Source organism: Mytilus galloprovincialis, chromosome 10 (assembly GCF_965363235.1).
Source record: "Mytilus galloprovincialis chromosome 10, xbMytGall1.hap1.1, whole genome shotgun sequence".
Classification (NCBI taxonomy): Eukaryota; Metazoa; Mollusca; class Bivalvia; order Mytilida; family Mytilidae; genus Mytilus; species Mytilus galloprovincialis.
This window is the reverse complement of record NC_134847.1, coordinates 86,901,084-86,928,079: the sequence shown is the minus strand read 5'-3', so window position 1 is coordinate 86,928,079 and position 26,996 is coordinate 86,901,084. Positions and strand designations below refer to the sequence as shown.

General features: G+C 34.6%; 1 protein-coding gene across 1 annotated transcript in view; it reads left to right on the top strand.

The window, feature by feature from the left end:
• LOC143048689 (intermembrane lipid transfer protein VPS13A-like) overlaps window positions 1-26,996 on the top strand; it is a 153,952-nt gene that overhangs the window by 83,850 nt on the left and 43,106 nt on the right. Inside the window, exons 44-61 of the mRNA XM_076222496.1 lie at window positions 191-304; window positions 3,092-3,253; window positions 4,079-4,166; window positions 4,295-4,470; window positions 4,900-5,028; window positions 5,580-5,799; window positions 6,299-6,427; window positions 9,357-9,526; window positions 11,447-11,515; window positions 11,980-12,021; window positions 12,461-12,585; window positions 13,326-13,488; window positions 13,819-13,896; window positions 17,220-17,243; window positions 17,961-18,041; window positions 19,267-19,460; window positions 25,473-25,584; window positions 26,345-26,479. Coding sequence (XP_076078611.1) covers window positions 191-304; window positions 3,092-3,253; window positions 4,079-4,166; window positions 4,295-4,470; window positions 4,900-5,028; window positions 5,580-5,799; window positions 6,299-6,427; window positions 9,357-9,526; window positions 11,447-11,515; window positions 11,980-12,021; window positions 12,461-12,585; window positions 13,326-13,488; window positions 13,819-13,896; window positions 17,220-17,243; window positions 17,961-18,041; window positions 19,267-19,460; window positions 25,473-25,584; window positions 26,345-26,479 — 2,211 coding nt within the window. The remainder of the gene's footprint in view (window positions 1-190; window positions 305-3,091; window positions 3,254-4,078; window positions 4,167-4,294; window positions 4,471-4,899; window positions 5,029-5,579; window positions 5,800-6,298; window positions 6,428-9,356; window positions 9,527-11,446; window positions 11,516-11,979; window positions 12,022-12,460; window positions 12,586-13,325; window positions 13,489-13,818; window positions 13,897-17,219; window positions 17,244-17,960; window positions 18,042-19,266; window positions 19,461-25,472; window positions 25,585-26,344; window positions 26,480-26,996) is intronic.

Here is a 26,996-nt window from a genome sequence, read left to right as displayed (position 1 = left end):
ACTATAGCATGAAAAATGTGAAAAAGTTCAAATGATATAACGCATGTTAAAATATATGAATTGTTCTTCATACTATCAAAGAAATGGCATACTACAAAGCCCTACATGTTTAAAAAGTTTTTGATTTCCGTCTGAGAATGACCTAGATAACTGGTTATGATATAGTATTGCCATATACTTTACATTCCAGACTGATATAGAGTTTGAGATGTACACAGATTCTAGTATACAGAAGATACAGGCATCAATTAAGTCAATGAAAATGTATACCTCCCTCCATGGAAATGAATTGTATGAAAATTCTGTAAGTAGGATGATAAGAAACCAGATATACTATTTAAAAAATAATTATTACTGTTAACCAACCTATTGTTGTAAAGCTAATTATTTTGCCACTTTTGGAGTAGAACAATAAAGGGAATATCAATTTGCATGAATATGTAAATCTTGGGTGATCTCTTATATAAATACAATGTACATGAATGAAATTATAAATTTCAAAAATCAGGCCACCCTTAAAAAATTGTGTGTTTGGCATTGCCGACCCACACTATCAGCAGGTGGGTAGGTAGGTAGGGAATTTTTTTTTTTTTTACATTTTAAAAAAGCTTTCTACATGTAAATCATGAATTCTCTAAATCAATGTAAAGCATTGCAGCATTTTTGTGTGTACATGCTAGTGGTTTCTATGAAAGGGGTCAACCGTCAATGTCACATTCTACATCATATGGATAATTTCATGTAAGACGGTCAGTTTTATTGGCAAAGTTAATCAAAGTACCCAGAAAAAAACACAGAACTGAGGCAGGAATCTGACAAATTAGCCATATAAAATGTATGACGTGAAAATTAAACTTTTATTGTGGGACTGCCAATTGAACAGAGGCCTGATGTCACATCTTGAAGTTGTGGTCACCGTTTGGTAAAATTACCATAAGTTAAATGGCTCAACCACTACGGCTCCTTGTACAAATGGACAAAGATTTAAAAAAATTACTTTGGTTTTATAAACATCACTTTCTACACCATATGGGTAATTTCATGGCAGTCAGTTTTAGTGGCGTACTAAACCATAGTACTTGAAGGAAAACGCCAACCTGCGGGAGGAAACTGACTAACAGACTAACGTACTTACTATCACAAAAAAGGATTGGAAGGGTGGTAATGAAATCAAATTATATAAATTCTTTAGGTATTTTGATTTTTAAAACATAATATTTTAAATGCTTTGTCCATTTTTGTGAAAGCATACAAAATGAAGGTTAATGTATATTTTAAATAATATAACCAACATGGTATAGTTGTATATAAATGTAACATTATGTAAAAATGGTAAATGACTCTAACGTCGCGTGCTTACAACAGCGCTATCAAAAAATCCTTGGGAGAACACTGTAACCTTATCACATATGAAATGAAAATCAAACCTTAATTTTGCAACCGTTAGTGCCCAACTAGGGCTCAAACCAATGCCTGGAGTCTAGTAATCATACATGCAAGGTGTGACGAACTACCATACAAACACGCAAGGTGTGACGAACAACCATACAAACACGCCTACTGTCCCTGATATAAAGTTTTGAGGATAAAGGATCTGTTCCAAATTAGGATAGCAAAAATTAAAATATTGGAAGGTTGGCACAAATAGACATGGTGTTTATACTAATATTATCCAAGTGCAAGGTTTTTCAGGGCTAGGTTTAAAACGTATGATAAATTCAAAATAGAAATATGCAGCAAGACAGACAATTTTTGCAGATAAATAAATTATGGGTTCTAATGCTTTTTTGATTAACAGAAATATGGACATGCATTACATGAATACAGATAAATTAATGAGCCCTTTGAATTGTGGAAAAGGAGGGGATTTTATTCATCACTAGTACACTAGATACATTTATAAATATGTTGCTGTCAGTATCTTATGTTTGAAGAATTATCTTATTCATGTTAAGAGAAAAGGCAAGAAAAGGGGGAAGTACTTCAGTTGACACAAGATGCTAGTCTTTAAAATATGTATGTTTTGTACCAGGCTAGCATCTACTGGTACAAAACTACTATAAACCTGTAAATCATTTTTGTCTTTAAGCTTTGGTGCTTACAGTCATAATTATCTTGAATCATCGGCATCATTGTGGTTCTGACTATTGTAGATACTTTGTTCTCTGATTCAAGGGAAAATTTGTCAATGATAAATTTCAAATATTTAATAAATTCAACAAATGTAAGAGCCACGCATATTTGTTCTATGATGTCCCGGTGAAAAACTTCTATCTCATGAAGCGACAAAGTCAAGCAGAAATCATCTGTTTCTGCTTTACAAAAGATAAAATTGAGTCCTCTACAAGGTCTCTCAGAACGTTTCTTTCGAAGAATAGCTGCATGAAAATTTGATTTTTGATAAAATCCATCTCCCTTAACCAGTGCATTGCAGCATGGGGAGATGCCTTCCCCTGCCGGCCTCTTAGACATTACTTTGGCAGACTTTTTTCTATTCCATGTCATTTAAATGTTTGCTCCCAAGACAGTGTAAGGCAAGCGCTTTTAAGATCTTGATTTCAAATAAGTAAAGCAAGGAACAAACCCGGCGGATACGATCAAATTCCGGCACAATTTCGATTTTTTTTAAATAAAAAAAATAAATTTCTGAAACGCAAATAAAATTATTTGGGCGGCAAGTTTTTCAGTGGGTCGGGCGGCAATGCCAAACAAATGAAATTTTATTTTAGGCCTCACTGTGTATTTTGGCTTAAGATGGCTAAATTTTAGATAAAGTATCCACAAATTCAAAATTGGTTTAATGAGTTTTATAATCAATGTTTTGTAGGTTGTTACCTTCAGCTCAAAATTTTAAAAGACACTGAGGCAACAATCAAATGGAAAACACCAATATAAAGTGCATACATTCATGCAGTATGGTTTTAAAAATTCAAGCAGTTTTAAGCAGATAACTATAATACACATGATACATGATAAAAATCTAAGATTTATGAACAGACTTAAGAACCATAAGGAAAAGCTTTGTTGAATCATTTAACTATCTGAATCTTTTATATGTATCTGTGTGTCATTTGGTAACTATGTTTTTCAGGTGATAAAGCCATGTAATGTGGATTTTTCCCGTATTTCTTGTCTCCAAGACAACAAGATGGACTACAGTATAAATCTTCCACAACTGGACATCTATATAACACCTACAGTATTACATCTCATGGCTGATGTCACTAAACTGTTGACTGGTCCCGAAAAAAAGGTAATAGGCATCCAACCACAGGTCTATGTTATACAGACAGATTTTAAATGTATGATTTAATGTTGTTTTCTGTCAGATACCAAATTTGTATTTCAAGCTCCGACGGCATCAATTGGTGATTTGATGGTCGCAAATACCGATTTACTAGCTCCGCTAAGATGTGGCCAGTAAACATGATTTGCAACCATCAAATCACCAATTGATGCAGTTGGAGCTTAAAATTAGTATAAAATTAGTATAAAGAAAAGCTGGTCCTTTATTTTAGGCTTTTGTCAATACACATAGTAAAAAGGATTCACCATATCTTTTCTTTTCCACTTATAGGTAGTACTTTGTAAATACAGCTGTTTCTCAAACCATGCCTCTTTTTGGGAGATTTAGAATATTCATAGAAAATTAATTTTGTTTACATACTGGTTTCCAGTTCTGATCTGTAGGTTGCATCTCATATGCATAGAGACATAACTTGGGAAAGTTACCAGAAAATATACATGTGAATATTGTTTATATTGAAATCTATGGTAACCGTACAGTTGAGGTGGGGATAGTTAAGAAATTTAGTAATAGTTTAAACTCTAAGAAGTTCGGGGCATATAAATGATGAAAATATGTCGCACAGCCCTATATTTTGACCTTTGAAAAAAATAGTAGTGCATATGAACTTTCCATACTAGGATATGATTTTTTTCAAAACTTCCTAGTAAAAGTGATACAGTTTTAGCTGTAAAGGGAGTTCCTATGGGAAAGTGCATTGTCAATATTTACAGACATGCAACCTATAGCAGAAGAAATGATTAATAAAACACTACATTGATCTATTACCAGGAAGATGACACCTCAATAGAACCAGTACCAGAAACAGACATGTGGTCAGTCAAATCTGTATCAGCTGATAAATGGAGGCAAAGAATTGGTAAGATTTTAAAAAAAAGGGAAAAACATCAATTAAATAGCAAGTAAAAGTTCAATACCTCAGATTTTCAAACATTTCAAAACACTTGTTTCAATCAATCATAAAGCTGATTACATTTCTATTTCTAGATGAAGAGGGAAGTGCTATAGATCCCTTTGTGCCTGCAGAAGCTCCCACTGAATCCATCACATTGAAAATCAAAAAGATGAATTCGTACTTTAGAGTGAGGAATCTAGATTATGATGTGGACTTACTTCACCTTAAGATGTCCATTGATGCTAAAATATCTGACTTACAAAAACAGGTAAGGTTTTAGAGGGGCATAATTTCAATTATAAAGATCTTTTACTTTCATCGTGGAGTTTGTATAAAAAGTTTGTATAATAATAAGTCTTAAATTGGGGTAGTCAACGAAAGGGCAGAATACTTTAATAAATTGATGATAGTTAAGGGAATGGTTGAAGGCAAGTTATTTGATTCTGGAAGGCTTCTTGTAACATGAAGATTCAGTAAAGTATGTGTATTTCTTTTATATGTTGTGATTTAATTTATTGAATTAATTTAGTTTTAGAATTTCTTTTTTCAGAATCCGGTGTCAAGGTTTAAGTATGCGGACATTTGCAAAATATAAGAACTATTATAAGTGATAGTTATTGATTTGATTGAATTAAAATGGTATTCATGATTTAAAGGCATCAAACAATTTAAATGACACATAGTTGTTTCGTTACAGTTCCAGATGACTAGCGATATACAGGCAGAAGCAAGATATTTCAACGAGAAACTGAGTGTATGGGAACCATTGATAGAGAAAGTCTCTGAGAAGGAAGGACAGTATAGACCGTGGGAATGTGTGATGAAGGTAAGACCGTGGGAATGTGTGATGAAGGTAAGACCGTGGGAATGTGTGATGAAGGTAAGACCGTGGGAATGTGTGATGAAGGTAGGTCAGTGTATGGACTCCTGATGAAGCAAAAACATTTTATTATGGCTATAATGGAGAGGGCATTAAGTTTTACCCTTGTCCCTCTAAACACCCAGAATTTGTTTTCTGTTCTCTTGCTTTAGTTTGCCTCAACCAAATGTTATGGAACTTATACACAATTCTTATTAAAACAAATCACAGAGCAAGTGCGGATTTGTTTATCATCACTTATACTGTTCTTGAGATATGTCCCCTTATAAAGGTATATGCAAGTAGGGGCATCATCAGTGTTCCATGGACACATTCCTCATTTATTGAATAATGTGATGGCTTATAGTAGTAAGTTAAGTTATTCTGAGACGATTTATTATTTTAAGGAATTACTAAGTTGCAGATTAATGGGAAACTTGTAACGTATATTTTACATTCTAGGGAATAAGGAAATGAAGAAATTCAATCACATTTGTTGTATATGTTTTCCATTCTAGGTAATAAGAAATCGTAGCTATCCAATGACATTTAACTATGTCCAGGACGGATTCAGTTTGGAGGACACTTACAGAAACAATGTCCAGAAACTGTTACAGGAGAGTAAACGAAGGTCAAGTTCATCAGAATCAGAGACAGATGATTCTATTGTAGAGAAAACTGTTATGAGACACAAATTTCCCAGGACCAGGTCGAGAATTGCTAGTGATAAAAGTTTTGGTAAACGCAGTAATTATATTTGATTATTTTATACCTAAGTTAAGAAAGATTTTGCATTTGCACTAATTTGGTCATTTATATAGTTCTAAAATATCTCATTTGTTAAATAAAAAGGCATAAATAGTAATCAGCATAACAATACTCTTTATCTTATTACTTGTTATTTGCAGAGAATGATCTGAAAATCATTAAAAATAGATGATTTATCTTCCTAGATATTAAGTGATTTATCTACCTGAATAAAAAAGGGAGGTAATTTCCTAGATAAAAAATGGGAGGTAGCTCTTTTTATTTTGGATTATCTGCCTGAATAAAAAAATGATTTATTTGTGTAGACAAAAATGGGAGGTTAGTATATAGTTATAATCCTAATTCACTGATTTTGTTTAGAAAATCTTACAAGTCACATAATGTCAAGTAATTAAATTTCAAACAAATGTTTGATTTCCCATTGTCAGAGGTTGACATGTATGGTTTTAATGGGTGTGACTTATTACAGAATCACTTAGTCATCCGGGGAGTATACAGGGTGAGTCTGACACAGAACCAGACGGACTTATACAAAGTATAACCAACAGACTGGGAGGGATATTCTCTGACAGTGACAGTAGTGAGGATGCTGATATAAGTGAGAACGATGATAATGGGGACTTGGTTGATCCTTCTCTTGATAAACCTGTCTTTATAACCTCTAAAGGACCTGTACATATAGCAATGGGTAACTTGGTGTTGTGGGCTAACATGTGGTGTTGTGGACAACTAAATGTTGTGGGTACATGTGGTGTTTGTGGGTAACTCTATGTCATGAATAGAATATTGATGCCATAGGGTTTTTCATGTTGTACGTAACTTAGTGTTGTGGATTATTATTTTGAGATTCTGTTTGATTTAGACAGAATGGAGTTTCTTAGGAGAACATTTCTTCTTTCATTTCTTCCAAGTAAGATTATTTTATTTAACTTTTGGATTAGGGAATTGCATGCAAAGACCTATTTTTAGCTCACCTGGCCCAAGGAAATTTTGCTGTTTTTTTGTTATTACCTTGAATATTATTATAGATGGAGATAAACTGTAAACAGCAATAATGTACAGCAAAGTAAGACCTAAAAATAAGTGAACATGACCAAAATGGTCAATTGACCCCCTAAGGAGTAATTGTCCTTTTTAGTCAATTTTTAACAATTTTCATAAAATTTGTAAATTTTTAGCAACATTTTCCACTGAAATTACTGGGCCAAGTTCATTATAGATAAAGATAATTGTAAGCAGCAAGAATGTTCAGTAAAGTAAGATGTACAAACACATCACCATCATCAAAACACAATTTTGTCATGAATCCATCTGCATCCTTTGTTTAACATTCACATAGACCAAGGTGAGCGACACAGGCTCTTTAGAGCCTCTAGTTTTTAAAATCCTATTGAATATTAATATATAATTAAACATTAAAATTTACTATAAAATTACATGACTTTGATCACAATGTAACAGTTGATACCTATATGTTTAGTCTGTAAGATTTTTTTTATCGAAAACAGATTATTTTTCGAATTTATTAAAGTTACTGCTCAGTAATGTGAAATTTCTGTTTTGCATATAACATCTGTTTAAAGAATGTTCAGAAAAATGATGATACCAAACTGTCCAAAGGAACAGTCAAAAATTTGTAATTGAAAAAAGACAGCATTAAAATTTATAAAAAGGTAAACCCAGTGAAAATAATGTGGAGATGGTTGGTTTAAATCAAAATGCTCTAGTTTGGGTGTATTTTTTCTGTTTTCATTCAATTATGACACTCATACTATTGCCTGTACAATAGGGGCTCTAAAATTTGTAGTTATGCCCCCAAATCCCTCTTGGCCTTGGTGGCAGAGTGGTCTTCCTGCTGGTTGTCAAATTACTGTACTACTAGCCTGTCAAGAGGGAGGATGTGAGTTCCAATCTGACATTGGACAGGTGCACTTGACTCCAACCTTAATTGACTAGGATTATTAGTTTTCCTGCCTTAGGTTGTGGTTCTCTCCCAGCACTGTAGCTTCCTTCACCAATAAATGCTGGCTGTCATAAAATAGCACAATAGTGTTTAAAGTGATATTAAACATCAACCAATGAATGAATGAATTTTAAAGAAAAAGGTGATAAAGGGTAAGGATAATCCTAGCAGAAAGAGTGTAGGATAGCTTAGTTACAGCTTGTTTAATGCACACAATATTTAAGTTGATAAATGTTTACGATATAGCTTTTGAAAGCTTTTCTCTTACTTTCTTTTTCACTTTTTATTTTTATCAAACCTTTTTTTGCAGGCGGACTACAAAGACTTTTTACCTGTTGTTCACCATGTTGTCAAGGTTATTTTTTATGTTTTTTTTTACTTGTCAGATTTTCGTTATATGTTACATCCATTTCAGACAAGTTGAAATCTGTTTGTATCTTTTATGAAACTAGTTTGTCATTTCTAATTAAATCATGATATTTGATTGAAAAACTAGACTTCTAGAAAGACACATTCATAAAAAAAATGCAATTTGTACTTTACTAATAATTAGTTATGACTATATACTAATAGAAAGTAACCCCTTCATACTTATAAAATATATTTCTAACATTGTAAGCTAACTTAACATCCAAGACCTGGTCATAACCAAAATCTCTACATGTATTTTGTTTTACTCAGTTTGTACCTGGTTATCTGTGATTGAATAACACCATTTTGAATATGAAATGAAGACCAAAATTATAACTAGAACAAGGGGTTTGTTTCTGTAAATAGTTGAAAATCTGACAAGTAACTAATTTTTGCCTGCTTTTGTTTGGAGATGGTGTTTTGTTTAACCGCTTTGTAGATTTAGTATTTAACCCTGTTATTTGCATGGTACTATTGCCGTTTTTTTAACGTATTTTATGACTTTATTATTACAGCTAATATACTAAAATGTGTAAAAGGGACAGTTAAACTAAGTTTGATTGTGTGCTATGTCAGACTTGTATGCATGAAGTTCTCATTCAGATATATCCGATTTAACAAATTAATAACATTGATAAACACTAATATTTATTGTATAAATTGATTAGAGCATAAATTGAGTTAATTTCTCATTACTTTATAGTCGAATAAATTTATAGATATAATGTTATGTTTTATATCATCAAAATCATGATACAGACAATTATGAAGTAGATAAAGACTTTTTTCAACTCAATTTGTTTTGGTGTTTTTCCATTGAAGAACAATGTTAAATAAAGATGACTTTATATAAGCTTTTGGACTCTTCAGTTTGTATAAAAAACTAACATGTTGTGAAATGATTTTAGTAAAAGTATTTAGTGTCATAATTTATATTCATTTCTATATAAATGTATTTCTTCTATTTACTATATTCAGTTGTGTATGATACGCATTTATTTTAAAATTTTCTGTGGTCCAAGGAATTCAAAAGTTTCAAAGTAATGCTGCATAAATTGATAAAGTTTTGGAAATGTATAACCATTTTATTTGTTTTGTGCATTTAACACAAGTTTGATAGAGTAAATCAAATAACCTTACATCCTTTCTACAGATCAAAGTATGTATGATGAATTAGATGCTGGTCCGCAGTTAGATAATACAGAGGAAGGAGAGAAGGAGGAACCTCGACCTCAGTCATATTACATCATCATGGCCTCTCAGGACCAACTACTTCTGAATGTCACACCGCAGGCTATAGATGTCCTCACTGATGTCACTAATGTAAGTCAGTCGTATTACATCATCATGGCCTCTCAGGACCAACTACTTCTGAATGTTACCCCACAGGCCAAAGATGTCCTCACTGATGTCACTAATGTAAGTCAGTCATATTACATCATCATGGCCTCTCAGCACCAACTACTTCTCAAAGTCATTCACAGGCTATAGATGTCCTCACTGATGTCACTAATGTAAGTCAGTCATATTACATCATCATGGCCTCTCAAGACCAACTACTTCTCAATGTAACTCCACAAGCCATAGATGTCCTTACTGATGTCACTAATGTAAGTCAGTCGTATTACATCATCATGGCCTCTCAGGACCAACTACTTCTCAATGTCACTCCACAGGCTATAGATGTCCTCACTGATGTCACTAATGTAAGTCAGTCGTATTACATCATCATGGCCTCTCAGGACCAACTACTTCTGAATGTCACACCACAGGCTATAGATGTCCTCACTGATGTCACTAATGTAAGTCAGTCGTATTACATCATCATGGCCTCTCAAGACCAACTACTTCTGAATGTCGCAGGCCATAGATGTCCTCACTGATGTCACTAATGTAAGTCAGTCGTATTACATCATCGTAGCCTCTCAAGACCAACTACTTCTGAATGTCACATCGCAGGCTATAGATGTCCTCACTGATGTCACTAATGTAAGTCAGTTATATTACATCATCATGGCCTCTCAAGACCAACTACTTCTGAATGTCACACCGCAGGCCATAGATGTCCTCACTGATGTCACTAATGTAAGTCAGTCGTATTACATCATCATGGCCTCTCAGGACCAACTACTTCTCAATGTCACTCCACTAGCCATAGATGTCCTCACTTATGTAAGTCAGTCGTATTACATCATCATGGCCTTTCAGGACCAACTACCTCTGAATGTCACACCACAGACTATAGATGTCCTCACTGATGTCACTAATGTAAGTCAGTCGTATTACATCATCATGGCCTCTCAGGACCAACTACTTCTCAATGTCACACCGCAGGCCATAGATGTTCTTACTGATGTCACTAATGTAAGTCAGTCATAGAGCTTGTTTTGTCTATACCTATTATGATGAATAATTATATGCCCATTTACGGGATGTATTATGGTATACTGTTGTCTGTGTGTCCATCTGTTGTCAACATGTCATACAATAACTCAAAAAAAAATTTACCAACCAATTTGCATGAAACTTTGTTGAGTTGTTTATATCTATTGACATGAGCTCCCTTTTGATTTTTATAAATTTTAGATTTTACGTTTCTGAGTTGTGGGGTTTTATTCATTAAAAAAAGTGTGATTTTCCCGTTTTTAGACAATAACCCGAAAAATTCTATGGAGCAGTTTTCATAAAACTTTGGTGGCTGGTTTATATCTTTTGAAATTATCATCTCCTTTATGTTGTTTTTTTTTATGAATTTCTGTTATGACATTGAGGAGTTAGTTGAAAAAGCCAAGGGTATATCATTCGCTCATAGCCAAGCTTTTTATAAACTTATGTCACGCCATGTGCGATAGATATTGTCATTACCTCTCAGAATCGGACAAATACTGAAATTAAGTCTTCTAAAATCTCATTCTTACTATTGGTATCCATTCAGATAATTCAGGATGAAATGCATTGATTTTAAATTGAATAACCTAAATCCTAAAATATCACTAAGACATCCTCAGCCGCAGGTTTAACTGATATTGAAATGTGATATTACAGCTTGATTTGAGTTGATGCTGTTATAAAAGTCACTTACACGATATCCCAACATCATTCTGAACTGTTATAATCAAATGGTATTAATTGATTGTAAATGTTTAAGAGTAGATATTGCCCCTTGTTTGTTCCAATTGTAAATTGCTATAACTAATACCTATCTTTTACAGTTTTAAGAATATTGCTATTGTTTATTTATAGGCTATGATGACACCTGAGGCCGTGGAGGGCGAGAGCAAATCTAGACCAGCATTTGAAATCAATAATCAGGTTTGTTAAAATCCAATTAAAAAACTTCTCTAATTCTTAACCTTAGATTTCTGGTTAAAAACTTGTCTTTCAATTAAAGTTTTTTGTCATAATATTTTGTTCTGAGCTTTGCAAAAGCATATTTATTAAATAGATCAGTAAAAAATTAACTTTACTCAAATATATTTTGAAATTATTTTGTGTCATGATTCCATAGAAGATATAAAGTGGATATTATATAAAATCATAGTTATTTACATAAATACAATCAATTAAGGTGGGTTTTTTCTGAAAAAATAGGATATAGAATTTGTTTATGTGGCTCTCTTACTTTGTAAGGGATTCCATGTCAGATATTGAGTTATAACAACCCTTATCCCTTGTGCTACCTTGAAATTTTATTTATGCCAAGCCTCCCTAAAGTTTACTGTAAAGATCAAGATCTAGGAAATAAGAACATGATGAGTATATTGTTTACATTTCAGCTTGGTTTAGAAACCTCTATGGTTCTTCACCCTGATATCAAGGTATGTATATAGTTTCCCAGCTAGTCCATATTAAAATACGGAGATGTGGTATGATTGTCAATGAGACAACTATCCACCTGTGGTAAAATGAAATGGAAGTAAGATATTTTTGGGAGTTGTATGGCCCATATCTATCAAAATTCCTAAATGGCTAGACATTGTGACAAGTTACTCCCCCCCCTTCCTGAAAAGGTTATTTTCAATAGTTTTTTATATCTTGCTGGGCTGCTGATTTACGGAAATGCTTGTCCTATTAACAGTTTGGAAGAACACTCTAGATGATGATCTTGATGTGCATGACACAAATGCTGATTGTTAGAAATAAAGACAATTGGACATAGAAATCTATAACATAGGTTAAATAAATATGTATTTTCAACCTTATTATGTTTAGGACAATATTTATATTTCATGTGATTATTTATTCATTTATTTGTAGGTCCATGAGAATCATATAAAGAAATGTCATGTGTTAAGACAAGGAAAAGATGATAACCAGGTCAAAATAGTTCTACGTGATGAAAACGATGAAAGGATAGATCTACCTGATATCAAAGAAGAGTGGTAGGTTCTGGTTTATATAAATAAAAAAAAGGGGGGATTAGGATGGTAATTAAATATATATCACAGAAGAACGATAAAAAGGGGTGATCAGAGTGGGATACAAAGAAGAAATTGATTCTCTCAGAATATGGTATATTAATGCTATAAAGTTGGCTGCAAAAAAGGAGGCATTTTCACCCACAAGTCCTGCAATTAGATATCATTTTTAGTTCAAACTTTAAATGTGCACAACACAATTTAGTTAATTTCTAAGGTTTTTTTATGAGCACATGTAGACAAAAACCAGTTTATTAAAAAAAAAATTTATGATATATGTCTCTTTTTCCTTGTTCTATATATATTTATTTTTATGCCCCACCTACAATAATAGAGGGGCATTATGTTTACTGGTCTGTTCGTCCATTTGTTTGTCCATTCATTTATCCGTCCTTCCCGCTTCAGGTTAAAGTTTTTGGACAAGGTAGTTTTTGATGAAGTTAAAGTCCAATCAACTTGATACTTAGTATACATGTTCCCTTTGATATGATCTTTCTGCTTTTAATGCCAAATTAGAGTTTTTACCCCAATTTCACGATCCACTGAACATAGAAAATGATATTGTGATTGGGACATCCATGTACTTTGGACACATTCTTGTTTTTGGATGAGTTGATTGTCGTCCTATACAGATGATTTTGACTATAAATGCTTGTATTTATATTTTCTGTATAAGTTCAGACTACTTTTATGTGTATTTTCAGTGGTGATGATGTAGATGGTTTGGTGTCCCGATCAGATGATTTTGTGGCCGAGACTCTGGCAGCCTTTGGTAACATGATGACATCATCGGGAGCATTTGTATTTGATGATGACCCAGATTACCTGTCAGGTGACAAGATGGACATCAACCGACTCAAAATTCAGGTTAGAACATTAGAGAATTAAAAGTTGCTTAGCAGTAACAAAAATAAAGTATAAATACATGGTCAAGTATACCATCACTGAATACATGTATAGAAAGTGAAATAGCAAGACTCAAAATAACAATACATTAACTACTAAAAGACAGAAAATGGCAATCCAATATTTCTTTATAGTTATTTGTCAAGATTTGTTGAGAAAAGAAAATTAAGATTTCAATTGGAGTTATTTATGAAAGCAAACTCTTTCTTTGATCAACTTTTTATAATGCATTTTATATGTGTTATGAAGTTTTGATATGCCAAATGATAGCTGATGCCAAATTTTTTGAAGGTTGATGGTTTTGATTTATCTTCAACAATATTCCACAAGAGAGCATGTCTGCAGTTATTTCCCCTTACTCCAGACAAGGTTTGTATGTTGTATATAAAACAGAGCATAATTTGACAATCAACTCAAATGGAATTTTATTTACAAAGATGTAGATTAAGTCTTTCCTAAGTGTCTTAGTCAATAACTTTATACTGAAATATAAAACCGCTGTATATTTGGTATTTACATTTAGTCCTAACAATCTTTTAAACCTTTAAGATTTCCTATTATATCATTGAATCTACTACAGGGATGCCAAACGATCTTGACCTTCTATTGAGGGTCATGCAAGGTAGGTGCTTAATCATTTCTGGTTGAAATGTACATGAATCCTATATTCTAGAGGTATCTTTCTGCATGAAATTTTTTGTATCTTTATGAGGAAACATGGCTTTTGTGTCAATTAAAAATCCAACTCAGTATTTAATTTACATTACTTGGTTGTATTTAAGTGAGTGGTGTAACATAATAAGGGGGGTATCTGCACGGAAAAATGCGAAATAAAATTGCCATTTCATGATGAAGGAACAATTAAAAACTAGAATTGCCATTGCAAGCAATAGCGGATGTCACCCTTCCCCCCATTGCCACTAAGCGGCAGCCATTTGAAAACAATTTAACAGTAAATGCAGATCAACGCATTGCGATATATCTTTCTGTAAATTTTCAGTACATTTTGAGCATTGTCAAAAGTTTCACATTTCTTCTGTTTCCATGGCAACGGCAGCCATTTTGAGCATTGTCAAAAGTTTCACATTTCTTCTGTTTCCATGGCAACAGCAGCCATTTTGAAAATTCCCAAGTCAAAAGTCTCATCTATACATGCCAGTTAACAATAATATTAAGTTTCATTAAGTTTGGAGCATTTTGAAAATATTTGACATTTCTGCAGTTTCCATGGCAACGGTGGCCATTTTGGTCATTCCAACTTCAAAAGTCTCATGTAGACTTGACAGTCAACAAATATAGTAAGTTTCATCAATTTTGGAGCATTTTGAAATTTTTGACATTTTGGCTGGTTTCTATGGTAACAGATACCATTCCAAATTTCTAATGGCAGATACCACATTGGTACATGAGAGGGAACATACCATCAAAGTTTCAATGGATTTGACCTACCATTTTAAAAAAGTAAATGCCACATTAAGGTTTTTGAAGCATTTTCACCATTTTTGACTTGTTTCCATGATAACAGCAGACATTTTTGAAATTCCAACACCAAATTGCACATCTACCAATGTTGCTCATCGTTACTGTGGAGTTTTATTAAATTTGGAGCATTTTGATATTTTGGAAATTTTTGGTGTAGTTTCCATGGCAACATGATAGTTCCAATGATTGCCAAAATCATCCAAAACCAGTATATGCCCGGCACCTACATTGTATCAAAATATAATGATTCTAAGTTAAAGTAACTCCAAATAATTCATTGAAACCAAAAACTGGAATTTTTCACAATTGTTCCGTTTCCATGGTAACGGCAGCCATTTTCATGGTCTTAAGACCTACTGCAACCCGGAATTTTGTGTTCCTCATTATAGTTAACTATCATTAAGAATGGTTCCATTGGCTCCGAGAAAACTGCCGGAAAAAATTAGGTGGAAGAAAAATAATAATAATAGAGGAAAAGCAATATGTCACCCGACATTGTCGATCGGGTGACATAATTACTTGCATGTTGATTTTTTTACCGATTTCACAAAACACGTTGAATAATGAACCTTTTTCACGGCTGCACATGGAAAGTTAATGACAAAACATGTTGCATGAAAAAAACCTTTACCACCCTGTTTAGTTGCCAAATAGAATTAGTTTGATCAATTTTTTTGGTGACATATTAGGCCAAAATAAAAAGATTGTATGTTTGCCCAAACGCGACCGACCCAAAATAAACCCGCCGACTCAAATTCTTTTTTTGACATTTTTTGGAAGATTTTTTTTTTCGGATTTATTTTGGGTCCACTCCGTCATCGTACAAAACTTAATGTTTGTCGTCTTTGCGTTTGAAAGTAACTGTGAATAAGATTAAAAGAAAGCGAATAAGAGACGCAGTTAATCAATATTCGATGTTCTCTGTTTTTATCTTCTGATTTAACGAACGTAAAGAAGTAAAACATGTGAAGTGGCACAGTTTTTTTACGCTGTAGTTGTTTGTACTACCAAACCCTTACCTATATGCTCAATGTTAATTTCATCGTGTTATCGAATATCTGATAAGAATATTTAGGTAGATTTGTTCAAAACCATGTGCAATCGAATATTTTCAATGTTATTCTGACAGAAAATGGATCCGGAAGTTGCGAATTTACGATCTTGCAAGAAGATTTTGTTCTTACTGAATAAAAAGGAATTATTTCTTGATAAATTGTTGTCTTTAATTATAATCTTCCTTTATCATGTAAATTAGATGCCCTTTTATTCAAATAGTTCAAATTTACAAGATTTAAAGAAATAAAATTATAACAAATACGTTTTTAGTTTGGAGATTCTACAGAACATGCTTTGATCTATTTATAAATTATAGCCAAATTAGTTTACCTGTGTGATAATGTAAAATATAAATTTGTTTTCAAAACATAAAAAAGACACAAACTAAGGATGGTAGATAATAATTCATATAAATATTTTAGGACATTTAATCTATTTTAATGTAATAGAAATAGGATTTAAAAACTGCAAACAAATTTAATCATTACATAATCAGCTGATATTTTTTTTACACAAACATCGTGTTGATGGAACTGTTGAAAATCACTTCACAAATCCAACAGCCCTTTCACACAGTTAGCAATTGTCAGGGTTATAAACATCTCAGGATACAAATCATATAGTAGACTAATTTATTTATAAAGGTTTTTAATTCATGGCTTTTGGTTGTCTCTACAAAGGTTTGACAGAAAAAAAAAAGATATACTGTTTTAAGATCTTTTAATATTTTCATGCAAATTCGGATAAAAAAAAAAAAGAATTTGCCTACCTACCTACCCACACCCAGTCATCATGGGTCGGGTTTGGGCAAACTGAAATATTTTTAATTGTAGCCCTAACAGAAATTAAAGTTTCAATGCCAACCGAAAATACTACACTTGTGTTGCAATGGAAATTTTGTAAATAACAAATACTGAATAGTAAAAATGTATCAGTATAATAATTCATACTATTTACCTGACTGTATAATTAACACAAAAGTATTGTATTTTGGATTAAACTATGAGAGGTGCAAATAAATTAATTGGCTATCCTCACAAATACAAAATGCTGTTTTTGCCATTTGGTAAATGAATTTCCAATTTGGAATTTCCTTGTAGATAGTATTTTGTTATTTTACTTTTTATAATGTTCAGGGTTTTTTTCTTTCTTAGCCAGAGGAAATAATTGACAGAAAGGTAAACTTGATATTGTTGAATGTTGTTGTATATGATATAACGATACCATCATGATAATGACATTTAAGATAAAGTTATATTGATATACTTAAATAGATATAGGCATGATAAAGTATGTGTTATTTACGATATAGCTTGATGTTGTTATTCCTTAAATGTTGTTGTGTGATGAAATTTTCAGAACCAGCATGTTTTGACAGAATAACTATCCAGAGTATTTTACAAATCCAAATTCAGTAAAAATCCTACCCTACCAACTTGGTTACCTTCATAGAGTTGTACATGTATTAGATATAGTTTATGAGAGACACAATGATATTAATTTAGAAGCAATGTTTTAAAAGGGAAATTTTAAAAGTTCTTTCTTGATCTGTAAATAAAGGTTGTAAAAAGAATGTGATAACATTCTTATCATTACAAGAAAATTGATTAATTTACAGCAATTCTGAAGACTGTTGCAAAAAAAGTGCTAGGTGACATGCTTCATAATAATAGTAGATATATTTAAGTAAGTTGTATATAGAATAAGGATTGCTAATGTCTTAACAGTATGTTGCAAGAAATTGAAGGCATGTTATGGACTAGAGAAGACGTTACTAAGTTGTTAAACTTCCATCTGATCCATTTGTCATTTTGAACAATAAAATATTTTTAAACTATGAACTAGAGATTTGTTAAATATGTATAATTGAGACAAGAACTTTTTACATTTGACAGCATTCCACGAAGTACTGGTACCTATTACATATTGATGTCGTTCATGGTAGTAAAGTTATAAAAATCATGTCGCCACTCAAGGTAAGGAACATAAGGATGGTGTGTAACTTGGTTGGATGTCATCAGAAATATAGAAAATATAGAACAAATGATTCTGTCATGACAAAAAAAATAGTCAAGAAATAAAACCTGGTTTTTTGAGGGAACTTTTAAGAGGCATATCATTCAAATGGATGTTGCAGAGTCAGAAGCCTTTCCAAAATTCTCCAAAAACTAATATGTTTCTTTGATAATTTTGCATACCTCAGATCGATGGACATAAAAGCATCTATTACCCCTGACCCATTTAAAAATATACTCTTTGTACCTTCAAGCAGTTGTTTTAATGGATTACTCCTAATAAGTGAGAGAAGTTTTTTTATTCCACTGTTTATTCATATTGATAGGTTATACAATATTTGATTGGTTGAGACTATCCAACTTGTCATTGAACTAATCTTCATATTCCCCTCTGAAATGTTGGGACTAAATCGTGCGACATTATGCCAGGTTTATGTACATAATGTCTTGAACTTCTTATTTTCTAAGTAGCGATAGCATATAACTTTATCATTAGCATGTTCAAATTTATTTATATTCAAATTAAATAGTTAACTGTTTATTCATACTGTTTATCAATGTGCATGTTTGTATTTAATAGTAATACAAACAAGCGGATAAGGAAAAAAATGTAGACAAACTAATTAATGAAGTTCAGATAGTAAACAAAGCATAGGTAGTGGAATAAAACATTTATTTCCCTTGGCCTCAGGGAAATATGAAGATTTGTTCACCCTCGACAAATCATATTTCCAAATCTTCATATCTCCCTCTGGATCGTGAAATTAATGTTTAGTATCCACGAAGGTATGATTCTTAAAATTGGACATTATAGCTTTGTATTTGTGTGCATATTTGAAATTTTCAACAACAAAAAATGCATGCAATGACGTTATTCAGTGGTGTAAATTTGTCAAATTGAAGGAAATTAATTCATATGATAATTGAGTATCTATTTATAGAAAATAAGTAAGCTTCATATTTTGAGGATTTCTCAGTCTTTTTATCTGCATAGGGAATTGGAGGCAGTGCAGTTCTTTCTTGAACCCACCAATATACAATTTTAAGTTATTGTCATACATTTATATAATTTGTAAATATGATCACAAGTGTTGCTTAAAGACCTATGAATAAATTACATCTACCCATACATTTTAATTGTATTTTGTAAAGAGTTAGTATTCCTATATCACATTGTCTGTTTCAGATGGAGAACAGTTTAACCTTTGCAGTTGATATTTATTGTAAAACTGAAGATCTGAAACAGTACGGGATCAGTGTGACCTACATAGAATTAGGTCAATACTCCAAGCTAAAGACATTACAACCAGGTCAGGAGTATGTGATTCCACTGTTCCTGGCGTATAACTCAGATCTGTTTGTTGCTCCTACAGACCTCAGGTGAGTATAAAAAGACACTGCAATTGAAAAATCAAATTTTTAGAATTAAAATTTAGTTTTGTAAATTAAATACTCACCTTCATAAATTTAGATACCACTCGCTGCATTATTCAACCGGAAACCAGCCAGAAAAAGAACCATGACCCCGTGACAACCTCTCCCACCTGACACCTGTGCTTCCTAAACCTTCATCATTTATTCCTTAAAATGCTAGGCACTAAGGGGATGAAGAGGAGGGGGGAGGGACCTCTGATTTATGAAGGTGAGTATTTAATTTACAAAACTAAATTTTAATTCTAAAAATTTGATTTTTATTACATTAAATACCTCACCTTCATAAATTTAGATAACAGAATTTAACGAAGCGCTGAATCCCCATCACTAGGAGGAGGAAAAACAACATGTTGAGCAGCAACTAAAGGCCCTAAAGAATAGAGGTTGTCACAATGAAGAGGCATGGAACGTAAATAATGGTTATAAAAGGCACTATCAGACCTCCAAAAACCAGCTGACATGATTTCCGACATAGAGGAGGAATTAAAAATGTTCCAAGAAGAGGCTAAAGCTCTAACTTCATGTGCTTTAACTTGATGTTTAACTAAAACTTCAGAAGAAGCAGACTTATAAGCCAAAATGACAGTATTGCAAATCCAGGTAGAAATGGTTTTAGCAGAAATGTCAGAAATTCCTTTTTTAATAGGAATGAACAACCTAGAAGAACCAGCAGATCTTAATTTAGCTGAAGAAGCTAGGTAAACAAGCAAGGCTCTCACTGGACACAAAACCTGATTATCCGCTGTGGGAGGTAACGCAGGAATAGTAATTAAACCAGAACCTTTATCAGGTAACTGGTTCTTTGCTAAAAAAGATGGATCAGTGAGAAGAGTAACTGAAGACTTATCAGCCGCAAAGCGGAGACAAGACTCAGAAATTGACAAGGCATGAATCTCACTCCTTCTGCGACCCGTAGCCAAAGCTATCAGAAAACAACATTTATAAGATAAAAATTTCAAGGAGGCTGAATGTAAAGGTTCAAAAGGTGGGAACTGAAGAACCTTCAAAACTAAACCTAAGTCCCAAGAAGGAACCAAACGCCTTTGACGAGGTCTATTAAGGCAAAAGTTTTTTATCAACAAAGACAAAAACTCATTGTCACCAAAATCAGAGCCTCCTGAAAGTGATATTGTTCTGGCTATGGCAGATCTATATCCCTTTATAGTAGAAGGAGAATAACCCTTTTCTTCAAAAAGATGAAGGAAAAAATCCGCTAACTGTTGGACAGTAACTGTGATAGGATCAATCTGTTTCGACAGACACCAAGTACAGAAAATTGACCAGTTGGAGTCATACACTGCTCCTGTAGATTGTCTGACTGATCCTGAGATACGCTTGGTTGCTCCCTCAGAAAAGCCTCCCTTTCTGAGGGAATTCCTGACAGTAACCAAGCGTGCAGATGGAGATTCTCTAGACCCTGATGCAGTTTTCTTCCTTTGAATTGAGACAGAAGATCCTCTCTTAGAGGAAGACGAAGAGGCTTCGCACAACACAGAAGTAGTAGTTCTGGGAACCAAGACTGTCGTGGCCAAGCCGGAGCAATAAGAATGGTCTTGCAAAGATCCCTCTGAATCTTGTGCAAGATCTTTGGAAGAAGACGAAAAGGAGGGAACATGTAACTGAACATTCCCTTCCAAGATAGGGTCATAGCATCTACTGCCCAGGCTTTCTCGTCTGGAATGGGAGAAACGTAAGTCTCCAACTTGTGATTCAGACTGGTGGCAAAAAGATCTATATGAGGACGATCCCAACAAAGAATGATCTCCTGAAACACTGATGGATGAATTTCCCATTCTGTGTTCACTGGAACACGGGAACGGGAGAGAGCATCCGCCAGAAGATTTTGACTGCCTGGAACATGTCTCACTGACAGAATTATATCGAGACTGTGACACAGAAGAAGAATTTCCTTGCTCAGATGATACAGAGAAAAGGAATGGGTCCCTCCTTGATTCTGAAGATAAGCCACTACTGTGGAGTTGTCCGTGGCAACCAGTAGTGACTGACCCTGAACCACAGCCTGAAACTGACGGAGAGAAAGGAACACAGCTCTCATCTCTAGCAGATTGATGTGTTCCTCCAACTGAGCACCTGACCAAAGGCCTGATGCTGTCCTGCCCTCCAGATAAGCTCCCCAACCCATCAAACTCGCATCTGTGAACAGAGTTAGGCTGGGGTCTGGAGGATCCAACAAAACTCCCTTCCGAAGATGTTTTTCCTGAAGCCACCATTGAAGATGAGGTAACAACCGAGGAAGAATTGGAACAGGTGCCTCCCACAACTGAGAAATTGGGTGCCAAAACTCCGACAGATACCACTGGATTGGACGAATATGTAGACGTCCTAGTGGAATGACGTCCATGATCGAAATCAAGAAACCCACCAGCTGAAGCAATTGACGAGCTGGGACAGATGAAAACTGAGTCAGAGCATTGACTAACTGACGTACCTTGACTACCTTCTCTTCTGGAGGAAGCACTAGACCCAAATCTGTCCGAAAATGTTCTCCCAGGAAATTGAAACTCTGACTGGGAATTATCTCTGATTTTTCCCATGAAATCAAAAAACCCAGTCTCAGGAGTAAAAGGATAGACAAATTGGTGTGTTCCTCCAAAAGAGATCGGCAATGATTCTTGATAAGAGAATCGTCTAGGTAGGAGTGAATGAGTACTGCCTGAGTATGAAGATAAGACACCACCGTCTGAAAAATCCTGGTAAAACTAGGGGTGCAATAGCCAGGCCAAAAGGCATAGCCTTGAAACTGTAAACCTTGTCTGCCCAAACCAGTCTCAGGAAATGACGAAACTTGTGAGAAATTGGGATGTGAAAATAGGCATCCATCAAATCTAGAGAGGTTGTCCAAGTTCCTAGATGAATAGTCGACCTGATAGACCTGTTGGTCTCCATTTTGAAATGTGGGACCACTAGATACTGATTGAGAACAGAAAGATCTAGAACTGGTCTCATTTTCCCGTTCTTCTTGGGAACCAAGAACAGCCGGGAATAAAACCCTAGATGAAAAGGAGGATTGACCTCCTCCAACACACCCTTCTGTATTAGAATGTTCACTTCGTGTTGTAACAACTGATTCTTTTGAGAATCCTTTGTCACTGACAGATTGATTGGAACAGGAGAAAGAGGAGGCTGTTCCAGAAACTGAAGTTCCAATCCCCTCCGTAAAATCGAAAGTACCCACTTGTCTGAAGTTATCAGAGCCCATTGATCTAGAAAGTGGGACAGCCTGCCCCCCACTGGAAGAAGAGGAAGAGGAGAAGTATAGTTTTCCTCTTCCAGTGGGGAACGATTCAACGGAGGGGACAACACATCACTTACCCTGCTTCTTTCCCTTAACAACTTTAGCTTTCTTCCCACTAGAATAGTTGGGACGAGAAAAAGCTGGTCTCTTCGTAGGCTGTGAATTCGAAGAAGAAGAGGTAGAAGCCTTGGGTTGATGAGAAGAAGAAGGATTGTTAACCTGAGTAGTCTTGACAAATCTTTTCCCATCAGTGACCTTCACATCCACCTTGACCACAGGAGGGGCCTTATTCAACTCCTCCTGCAACTGCTCTAAGGAAACAGAGAACAACTTGTCCTTAGACAAAGGAGAACTGACAAGTCTCTGCTGAAGCGCTTCAGAGACAGTTGATTTATCAAGAATCTCCTGTCTCTTAGCAAGAGTAAAGTTGGCCACAGTACCAAGAAGAAGGAATTGAGACATTCCAAGACTCTTGTCTACCTGAAGCAGCATAGACCTCAAGTCTGAAAATTCCTCCCCTTGTCCTTTAACAGAGACCCAGCTGCTGACAAAAAGTGCTCAGCTGTCTCAAGAACAAAAGTCAAACACCTCAGATTATTCTCTGACTTGACATAAGAAGCTTGAGAAAGTCTGAGGCCATCCAAAGGTTTCGAACCAAGTAAACTAGAAAAAGCCCTGTCACAATTAGGAGCCGACATACCCAAGGAAGATCCATGGATCTCAAAGTCCTTAGATCTACATCTCCCTGGGTAAGAGGCAGGTCCGAAACCAGAGAACTTACTACCACCAGTTTTGCTAGTGTTAGCAAGATTCTCAGCCAGAGAAGAGTTTACAAAAGACAAAGCAGTTGTAAAATGCCCCGACTCTGGAAAAGAATAATACCCCTTAGACTCTGGCTTGACTATACCTGAGCAAGCCATGAAATCCGAAGGAGTAGAAGAAACCCTAGGTGGAGACGACATGGGCATATCTGACATATCCCTGCGAATCGAGTAGACCAGACTCCTAAGGCAATCAGAATTGCCTGAAGAAGGCTCCTTAGGAATGAAAGCATCTCCCTCTGTGCTTACTACACTGTCAACATCTGAAATACCACCTTGGTCATCCAAAAAGTTACCCTCCTGACTTCTAGGAGCCAAAGACACCGAGTCGTCTTCCAACAACTGTCTAGGAGGTCTGGGAGGGTCCTGTACAGGATCCTGAGACAGACCCCTAGACTCCATCAGATCAAGCCTGTTACCAAACTCCATAAACTTAGCATTCACAGTAGCTTGAATCTTGTGTATGGATGTGGTAAGACTCCTCATCTCATCCTTAAAAGAGGATGACTCTGAAGAGGGTCTACCACCAAACCCCTGACCAGACCAAACTGATTGAGCCGAATACGGGTCAAAGGGCTGGGGATAAGGGGGCAAGTTGGGCATACCCATAGGCATGGGAGGGTAGGCAAAATTCATTGGCCACCTAGTCCTGGAAAAGGGGTCACTCCTGATGCCAGCTGGTAGCGTCTCCTGCCTGCTTGTCGTGCAAGACACAGGAGACGTTGGTATCTGTGCAGGCCTAGTAACGGTATGTGATACCCTGCTAGGCCTAGATAGCCTCAACTGACTGGCACCAGGAGTGAACGGCAAAGTCCTGACAGGAACAGGTTCTGAGTCCTGTTCCATACCAACACCTGAAACACCTGGAAATTCCAAACTTCTATCCCAAAAGTCATCAGAATGGGTGGCCGAACGCCAAGGGGACAACAAATTACTGTTGGAAGTGTGCATTTGACTGTCACTTACCTCTTGGGTAGCCGAAGCTGGAATTTTATCCATAATATTCAGATAAAATAATGATAAATTATCTAAATATACTTATAATAAACAAAAATATCAATTTAAATTTCTATATATATAATAAACCACTTGTTTGCAAAAAATAAACTTTTTCCTCCTCCACAAAAGCGTGCAGCATGCGTTGTTGAACCGGAAAAAAGGATGAAGGTTTAGGAAGCACAGGTGTCAGGTGGGAGAGGTTGTCACGGGGTCATGGTTCTTTTTCTGGCTGGTTTCCGGTTGAATAATGCAGCGAGTGGACTGATATCTAAATTTATGAAGGTGAGGTATTTAATGTAATAAAAACATATCTTATATAGAAAAAGAGATTTTCATTGGATGCATATGAGACATGGTTTCAAAGATGAGGTTAATTTTTAACAACCTTGACTACCCATAAGTGCCTTACACAGTCGGACCTTGCCTTTTGGGGCATTTGAAAGTTTATTTTCACCTTAAGTTAATTGATATTACTTTGAGTAAGGTTTATGTATCAAAGATGTTTTCATGGAAAGCCAGACTTCTTTTTAGCATGTAAGATTCTTTGTCACAAATATTTACCATCTGTTTAAACTACTAACAATACATTGAAAAGAAAGTGTTGAAGAAGTATAGAATTAAGAATTGAAATATGGAATGTGTCAGAGAGCAGAAAACAGCCAAAGGCCCCCAATAGGTTATCAACACAGCAAGAAAATCATGCACCCAGAGGGGGCTTTAGGTGGCCCCTATACAATAATGCATACTAGTTTACCAAAGATGAACACAACACTTAACTCCAAACAAAAAAATTGAACCAAAACCATAAAAACTAGTATATAACATATAAACATAGAAATGTCTAAAAATATTAAGTTTGAAAAGGAGTAAAAATATTTTTAGAGGTATTCAAATCCATAATAATGGAATTTGGTGGAAGGACATACAGAGAACAAAGGAAAGAGCCAAGACGTACACATGTACAGGGGGAACTGATGGCGATAAAGTCTTCAAGGTTAGATTGATGTGGACAATTAGTCATACATTTTTTATCTGAGTACAACAAATAGTAATTAACTTTAGTTTAAAGAGAGAAGTGGAAATTAATTAGAAATCTTCATTTGTTTAAGTTATTTAGAATATTCTGATTTAAATATATTTGAATATACTGTGACTTAGATACCAATTTCAGTGGATTTTGTTGGTATAGGTAAATCTTAAATCTAAAAGTTAAATGCAAGACAAATTTTCTTTTGTCTTGTTCATGTTTGATGCTGACTTTGATGAGACCATGTTATCAAAATAATGGCTGAATTTTTGGTTTGAGCTGCAATAAAATCATGGGTAGATTATTTGAAACTTGTACACATGTGCTGTATAATGTGACATTTTATGTCAAATTAGAATTTTTGCCCATATTTTTTATTTCACGGAAAAAGGAAATGTGATAGTGAGAGCAGGATAAGTTTGTCTTTTAACACAAATATTTGTTTAAATTAAAACCGAACTCATTAGGGGGTCTCATTGGGGGGTTTCAATCCCGGATCCTGCTTACTGTTTTGTCAGATTCCCATATCCCGCTTACACTATGTACATAAGCAATTCTCATTTTTTTGTCATTTCCCGGGTCCCGTTAGACCTCATTTCCCGTTTTCACTACACAATAATTTGACTTTCACGTGTCACGCTTACAAAAAATCGGCAGTCCCGCGACACGCTTAGACCCCAATGAGACCCACTCATTAGTAAACACATTGTATTATATTTTTGTACAGGTCTATCTTGCAGATGGTAAAAAGTTGACACCAAGACAAGAAGTACCAAAAGGAGTGCCCTATTTCACATTAGTATTAAAACCTCCAGTCCTGATACATAACTATCTACCCTATGATCTACAGTACTCTTTGGAGGTTAGTTATAATCATGTCCTGATATTTCATGTATAAAGGCAAATCCATCTACTATGCAACAAAGATCAGAAATCTGAATCAACTAAAAATTCTCACTAGATAAAAAAACAAAATGTAATAAACAATCACTGCCAAGCATTGGTTGTAAGAGAGTAGTTTGTTAGCTCTTAACCCTCTAGGTATTATCTTGATCAAAGTACAATAACCCTACTGATCTTAACAATTTGAGCAGATCAAGGTCATGGGATCTTCTATCTTGAATTTTACGAATATAACAGTCCAGGTCATGTGTAAATTTACAACAAATCAATGGCTTCCATGAACTTTTTCTATTCTAATAGAACAAATATGGTCCTTCAAAAACTAAAGCGAGGGTGGGTAATACTATGTGGTATGTGTGGATGTTTTATTTAACCCACTGTTTGATAAATATAAAAAATAATCTAATAAATATGTAGCTTGCATGAATCATTTACTACAAAAATGTTAGAAAAAATGTGAATAAACTCATCATAGA